This window comes from Dermacentor variabilis, chromosome 9 (assembly GCF_050947875.1).
Source record: "Dermacentor variabilis isolate Ectoservices chromosome 9, ASM5094787v1, whole genome shotgun sequence".
Lineage (NCBI taxonomy): Eukaryota > Metazoa > Arthropoda > Arachnida > Ixodida > Ixodidae > Dermacentor > Dermacentor variabilis.
Genome location: NC_134576.1, coordinates 141,786,031 through 141,794,340, shown reverse-complemented (window position 1 = coordinate 141,794,340; position 8,310 = coordinate 141,786,031). Strand labels below are relative to the sequence as shown.

The following is an 8,310-nucleotide window of genomic DNA, read 5'->3' as shown; positions in this document are numbered from 1 at the left end:
TGATCTTCGTATTGCATCACATCAACACGAACTAAGCCACAAAGACACAGCGCGCAGCCCAACTCTGTCCCCGTCGCAGATGGCTTTCAAGATGTAGCGGCCAGGGCGGCTGCGCAGTCTAGAACCCCCCCTGCCAAAGCACTGTGATGGAAGACTTTCTCCCCACTTCCTTCACTTGCGTGCACGAGATTGAGCCGCAATCACCGGATCACCGTCGCATGCTTCCACTCATACATACAGCACATGGCACATGGCAACGATTTTATCGCCCTTGGACTTTATGCGGAACCTCATGGCGATGGCAGAAATACACCTGGAGTGTCCATTTACAATATGCAAAACAGCAAACGTGAATGCAGCACTTACCACCAATACGCAAATCCGATGATCCCAGCCTCTGGAGAGTGGTGTTGATGGAGTCTATCTCAGAGTCCACTCGTTTCACAATGGTCTGGCTGATCCACTGTAACATGAACAAAATATTGCTGCTAATCTTTACATGTTGCAATTATTGTTTTATGACCATGTGACCAGTTTTTCAACAAAGTAATAAAGTATGCTATAAGTGAGCCAGTATTAACACTGTTGTCTAAACCACCATGTTACCACATTTGTATTTATTATTAGTGTATTCCCTACTTGTGCCACCTTGTGTTATGTATGAAATGCTCTTAACAAGTTTTGTCAATAAAGAAAAAATAGAAATAATGCACCTAACCAAAGGCACCAGGCTATATTAGCAGTCGGCAACACTAAGATGTAAACACATGATGAACCTCAATCACTCAAAAAGGACACCAGCTATCCTTGCCACAAACTGCTTCTTAAGAGGCTTTCTGACTGACTAATTTATGTAAAGCCAGTACAGAAGACTTTTTTTTTCTATGTTGTCATATTGGCCGGCTGTACGTTGGTATATATATATGTGGTAACCATGTGCAATAAAAATTCAGTTGTTAGTAGCGCTGTGTCTTCGTTTTCTTCTCTTGTCATCATGTTCTTTTGTGCTTTGCCTCAAGTTATGCAGTACCAACTAGCCCACCTATCTGTTCTGTAGAAGACTTTTGTTAATTCAACTATGGTTAATTTGACTTTTCAGTTAGTTCGATCCTGACCAGCGCCTATGCATTTATGGGCCTCAACGGTCGTTATTTCTCTCCCAAAATTGGCCTTTGCCAGATAATTTGAACTTGTGGGGATGCGTGACTCTCACGCCTCCCCTGAGATCTAGTTTTCCCGCATGGCTCGTCTCCTGCAGGGCGGCTTCGCCCGCCGCGTGGCCTGGCGCCCGCGGCGGTAGGAGTGGTACAAGCGCGGTGCGAGAGATGGCGCGAGCGTCGCGCCGCTGCGGGGTTACTCGGGCGCCGGGAGACAAGGCTCTGTCTCTCTTGGGTTCGAGACAGCAAGCAGCACGGATGTGCCGTGCCGCGCGTGGAGCGACGCGCTTTCCCGGCGGGTCGGCTAACAACGAGGACGTTCCGCGCGCCAACCCATGCTTCTGAGAGACCGCCTCGCGTGGCCGCCTTCGAACGCGCCACGATTCGCGTGACCGTACACGCGAATGACCAGGCGTTGGGATCCAGCATGGGGCGAACATATTCGCTAGTTTTCCGGTCGCGGTGAGTCGGACTTCCAGATTTGTCGCGCGCCCATCGGCATGTTTTGTGGATAGCAACTCGGCTAGCAGGCATTGATCTATGAAAGGTGCAACAAATGCCCTTGTGATTGTTTGCACTACTGTGTTGTCGTTCCTTCGTCCCAAGAGCACGGGTGTGAGAGACCCCACAAACTTGACCAGTCAGCACACATGTACTTGACCCCTATGGTGACCCAATTAGTGACCTCCTTAGTGGCAGCATCTGTCTCAGCAGAGCTTAGGGTACAGTGAATGCGTTGAGCACACGCCATCTCTGGTCGAAAATGCCAATTTTCAGCCTGCCCTGGGAAAATTTTACAAGCAATAACCGTAGCCGACCCCCCCCCCCCCCCCAATATCTTATTACAGCATTTACCCAATTTTAACACACGTCCTTCTTACTTTTTGAATAAAATTGGGCTGCGAATTTCCTGACTGGTGCAATTGATCAAGAAGCTGAAACCGCCTTGCAACAGTCGTATGCATTGGGCACATACTGCCAAGTGAGTTAGCAGCATGTTTTGCCGTTTTATTCTGCATCTTGTTTAATTTGACCCACCAGATAATTCGATGCATTTCGTTGGTCTCAACAGGATCGAATTAACGGACATCAACTGAATACAGTCGCAACTCACAATCAATAACAAAATTCTCGTGACAACGAAATATTTTCGTATCCCCGGCAATCACCCATAGCATTCCCAATGCATTTCGTACCTCTCAAAAAGGAAATGTTGCTGTACTACAATTCCACAGCAACAAAATTTGCTGGAATGTAACTTCGTATATATCTCTGCACAGTGGGGAAATAAGTGAACTTTAAAAGCATTCACAAACCTTGCGAAGGTTCTCGACCCAAATGTCCAGCTTGTCCTTATCAATAGACCACTTCTTCCAAACCTGCAATTGTGATGAGATCATGATGAAATGTGCAATGGAAAAATTCACGTCATAAAAAATGAGACTATTGGCAGGGAGCATTGCAAAGTGTTTTATTAGAATTTAAGGGCACAATACGTACATGATTCTTTGTAGAATAAAATCAACTGCAGTGTTATCAGAACAAAAACAAATTACATTGAATAAGTTTCTCCATATTTTGCATTAATTTTCCAACCGTCCGGTTCGGGTTTTGTTTGTCTATGATAGCACACACCACTTGTGGCCATGAATTGCATTACATGAGACACAAGCTTTAATGGTTATGAGTATTGTTATCCGCTGTCACTAAAAGCAGGTGGAAAACCTGTTGATTTGGTACAGTGCTGCTACATGTCATTTTCTTATTCATTTCGTAGGCAACGATCGCCCAATCCCCGATACTATTTCTTGTATGTCCCAGAATAGCCATTGATATTCCTAATACGAAGCGAATCTAACTTTTACTTAAATAAGTGGTGAAAGAAAAACTTTTGACCTTGGATTTTTTATTGTAATAAGTAACTAACGACCCAGTAATCACAGCAAGAAACCTTGTTTGGTTCACCGCACGATGGCCAATTATTTGGAGCCTCATTTATAGCAACCAGTCCAAGTTTCGATTTCATATAGCAATGAGAGGAGCCAGTAGGTTTACACACACAACTGGTAACGTGATCGCACAAAACTGTACACACAACGTGATCGTAACATTGCAAGGTTGTAACAAGGTAACGTGATTGCACAAAAGCTGGCGCACGAAATTTGTTGTTGCTAGTTATTTTTCTCTATTTACATACACACGGGCCATGGAATGTCCTCGTTGTCATTCTCATTTCATCATTCAACAGCAACAATTTTCTGCAGACAGGAGTCTCCACCATACCAGATTTGGCTGATCACTTTCAGGTATAGGCATCATCAAACCAGCCATCTTTCTCACATGGCAGCCCTGCCGGAATGGCAGCTCTGCTTTCAGCAGCTGCCGATAGGCAATGACACCTGTCTATGCCAGTACTGCTTTGGCAACAGCTGGCTGCTGGTTTTCCCGCTGAAGAAGGCAACATTTGCATTTTCTTTTTGTTACAAACCAGCAAGTAAGCGTGCCAAGTGTTATATTGAACCATCTGGACAATAAGATGTGATATTCCTGCTGATTTTCAGTAAAACAAAGTAGAGGTAATGGCAAAATAATTTTTTTTTTTTCGTTGGAAATGAAGTGACCAAAAGTGGCTGCTTTTCAGCAGCGTCCACTCTTTGTGCCCAGTAAAGCATGCGAACTTGGTCCACTTATGCCACTAAGGGCCATCACTGGGCAACCTATGCACGACTATATACCCAAGCCTGAATGCTTTTGGCAGAAGTCAACGATGCACTATGCACTCGACATTGTGCTGTACTCGCACTTCCTGCACAGTCAACGCAAATATAGTGTCGGAAATCTTCCAATAGGCATGACAAAAACTGTTGCAGCGACACGGTGAGCACACCACTGCAAGAAAACACCGAGGTAGACCAGTAGTGCAGCAATGAAGGGCTAGGTCGAGGGATAAACAAAAACCTAACATAACCTCGTGACATAGCACTGTTACGCTCTGGAATGCTTACAAACCAACCTCATTGAAGTCAATGTTGCCAGGTCTGGTGATTTGTGGTTGGCTGCATGTATGCACTTTAAATTTATTTTAAATATGCTTTAAGCTACATTCATTAAGCTACATTCCCCACTGATATACTAATATTTTCAACATGCTGTGTGTGTGTTCGCAGAAATTGATCTTACAAGTTATCTTGACTTCGAAGTATTGTATCAGTGCTCTTTTAATACAGTCGAATCTCGATATAACAAAGTGGTACTTGCAGCGAAAAACTTCGTTACATAGATCATGTTAATTCAAGGTATTAAAGTTTTAACAATAAAAATCACTTCAGAAATTTTCGGAACACTCCTGGCAGACAGTACTTTGCCAGTAATTACTTATAAACAAATCGCAAGATCGGGCCATATTAGCGTGGTTATGAGCGCCAGCACGCACGGTGCAGATCGCGTCGAGAGCAGTGCATCGGCATGGCTCACAGCATCTGAGATTGGCGTGTTGCATCACACAGCGTCGTAAATTTTGGACAGCATGGCGGATGACACTTAGTGCCCCCACCGTCATCAGATGGCACCCTCAAATTAAAAACAAAAGTGCAAAAAGATCCAGATATTTGTCCTGAGAAAAAAAAACTGTGACAGTTTTGCCAGGAAGGTGGAGCATTGACGGCGATAACAAAGAGACAACTACACGAAGTAAGGTTCATGTAAAAGAACACTTGCAAATAACATTTTCCTCGGCCGACATTTGTATAGTTATTTGCTAGATTTACCAGCTATATAGGCTCCAAGCACATGCTTGAAATGGCTAATGACTTCGTTATGTCGCAACCATGTCACGAAACTACTTTGTTAAATTGCGAAGAGAAAAGGCACGGTTTTCAATACAATTAAAATCAGGAAATGAATATAGTTTGTTACATTGAGAAATGACTGTATACAATTAAACCTCGATATAACGAAGTTGGTAAAATCTGCAACTTGCTTTGTCATAGGAAAATTTCGTTCTATTGAAATTCGACCTTTTATGCAAATAAGTACAGTCGCTGTAGATCAATTTTTCTTACATGGAAAGGGGCCACAGAATTTTCCAAATTATCAGGCAAGTGAAAAAAAGCAAGTTTGAATGAGAAAACAATTTTGATAAATTTGGGAGTCTGGGACGAATGATGCGGTTTCATGCCACGTATGTCAGCAATATCATCTCGGTGATACGAATAAAGTTAAGCCAGCCATGCTTTCCTGTGCACTCCGCCCCCACGGCTGACAGCGTCGCCCGCACTGGGACGACGCTATCAGGAAAAGCACTGGCACCAGGGAGCGAATGCTTTGTCTGCCTCTCGGTCTAACGGGTCACCAAAACTCGATATTACCCAACCTCCAATACTAAATGTGCGGTAAGACAGCTTACATAATGCCACGCCATCTCGCACGCCCACTCTTTGCACACGCAGCAGATTACTTCTAAAGCAGGGTGCGCGGCTGCGTATGCACTCAGCCACGCTTACAATTATGCGCAGCCATGGCCGAGACTCCTGTCAGAAATCGAGACAGATGCCAACTTAACCCCCACACTGCCCCATCGCACGCACTTGATCGCATTACCACGAGCTTGCTCCCCTTCCCCTCTTTCCCTTTGCCTGTGCAGGAAGACGGCACTCGTGAAGCTACCATTTTTCTTGTATCACCCTCGCACACTTTCGCTTGCACCCAAAGCACACAATGTGCGGGGCACGATAGGATCTTATCGCACTTGGACTTTATATGGAACACGATGCGGCTCCACTCCGGCGGTCGCTCTTGTCAAGCGGTTTGTGATTTCAGAGGTGTGTTTGCAAGCAGCCGCTTGTAATTCAATCACTTGACCATGTGCATCCGCATAAATTGCTATTCCTTTGTGGTGGCAGTAAAATTTCATTATATTGAAATCGCATACAAACACACTTTGTTATATTGAGGTTCTAGATACTAGATGCATGGCGTTCTATGAACAAGACGTTGTGAAAAGTTAAATACTTCATTATATCAAAAATTTTGTTACATTAAAGTTTGTTATATCAAGGTTTAACTGTATAAACATATTGCCACTAACTCTGTTCTTGTCATTACAAATGTGCTATTTCCAATGCTTGTTTTTTCTTTAACTGCATGCGTATAGAAGTTCATCCGTAGCGACCCTCTATCGTATCTAATTTCAGCGGGAAGACTGCCCACATGTTGTCTCACGTAGAACCTTCTTTTATTTACTGAGTAAAGATATGAGATGCTGGTTGAATGTGCTATTTCGCCAGATTGGAGCATATAATATAAAGGCACGCGCATGACCAAGCAGTTCTATGCATTGTTGTTAACAGTTCTTGCCACACTGACCACCGCCAAGTTTGTTGTTTAGTTTGGGACACAAGTTAGTCCAATAAATAGCTGCTGCCAGAATTCTTGCGTCATCATCTCTACATGTGACAATATCAATAATTAACTGTACTGGTCTGGGCGATAGAGTTATTTAAAAAAGTGAATATAAGTGCAGCACATTCGTCCTTCAGGAATTTATGTAATTTACTGCACATCCAACACACTAAAGATGCTTGTGCTACAATATTAAGCACAGCCGCCTAAATGTGAATCATTAAATTTGAAGCTCCTGGTCTATGGCAGCTATTCTTGTACTCTCTCGAGAATAGAGACCACACTGCTTCAAGCAAAGGACATTTCTAGACATTCTTATTCCATTAAGGCAATATCAAACTGTATCCATTGACAGCAATTACATACACCTCAGCATACAGTCCGGAACCTTGAGGCACATTAAAAAATAATGCAAACAAAACTCATCTGAAGGCCTGTTTAACTACAGTTAAACCTCGTTATAATGAACTTCAATATAACAAGACAAGATTCTCGATATAACAAAGTATTTACCTTTCTATAACTTGTTGTCCATAGATGATTACGTATTTTGAACCTCAATATAATGAAGTGCGCTTATACACGATTTCAATATAACAAGATTTCACTGTCACCGTGAAGGAATACTAGCACAATAAGATCAATGTAAACTTCCGCGTACCCAGACAGTCAAATGATTGAATTACATGCGGCTGCTTGCAAATGCACCTCTCAAATGGCATGCCGTGCGACTGAAAGCAACTGCCGAACGAGAGCAGCGTCATGTTCCGTATAAAGTCCAAGTGCGATAATATCCTATCGCGTACCACATGCTGTATGATTTAGGTGCAAGTGAAAGCATGCAAGGATGAGCCGAGAATGATGGTGGCCTGATAAGCGCAGTCTTACCATGCAAGCTAGAGAAAAGGGGGGGGGGGAGCAGAGCGAGTTTTCAGTACCGCGATGAAGTACACGCGAGGGTAGGGGAAGGAGTTGGCGGCAGGTTGGTGCGTGTCTCCTTTTCTAGCGCGGCCTCAGCCGTGCATGGCTGTCAGTGCGACACATACACAGCCATCGTGCCCTGTTTTGGAGGACGTCTGTCAGCTGTGCAAGGATTGGGCGAGCTGTGATGGCATGGCATTGTGGGCTGTCCTCCCATAAGTTTACTGCTACAGGTTGTGTAATCTCGAGTTTCAGAGCCATGTTGAAGCGAGCGGCAGATAAAGCACTCGTTCCCCACTGCCGGGGCTTTTCATGATAGCATCGTCCCACTGCGGGTGACACTATTATCTGCAGCAGCGAAGTGGGCGCGAAAGTGTGGCTGGCTTCGGTTCGTACCGCCGATGTGAAGTTATCATCGCCACAGTATAAAACTATATTTATCGTTGCCGACTCTCAGACTGAACAAAATGACATTTCATCAAATTCAAATTTCCTTTTTCTGATTGCCTGATCATTTTTTAAATTTTGCAGCCCCTTCTCTATAAGAAAAATCCACCAGTGAGTACTTATTTGCATGAAAGATCGAATTTTAAGATAACAAAATTTCCATCTAATGAAGCAAATTCAGGGTGTCTACCAAGTTGACTTTTTCAAATTCCCTGATTTTTCCAGGTTTTCCCTGAATGCCTTTGCAAAATTCCCTGAGTGACCCAAAACTTCATTTTATGCCAATACAGGCTGACACCATGTCGCCCGAAGCTGTCACTCTCTAGAAAGAGTGTTAAAAAAAAAACTTAATCAAGTTTGAATAGTAAGCAGCAGCACTTATACT

At 43.7% G+C, this 8,310-nt stretch overlaps 1 protein-coding gene across 1 annotated transcript in view; it reads right to left on the bottom strand.

Moving 5' to 3' along the window:
- The window catches only part of LOC142557710 (transmembrane protein 209), a 32,804-nt gene that overhangs the window by 14,754 nt on the left and 9,740 nt on the right, over positions 1 to 8,310 (bottom strand). The window contains exons 9-10 of the mRNA XM_075669753.1: positions 2,474 to 2,536; positions 367 to 463 (exon numbers count right to left, since the gene is read on the bottom strand). Coding sequence (XP_075525868.1) covers positions 367 to 463; positions 2,474 to 2,536 — 160 coding nt within the window. The remainder of the gene's footprint in view (positions 1 to 366; positions 464 to 2,473; positions 2,537 to 8,310) is intronic.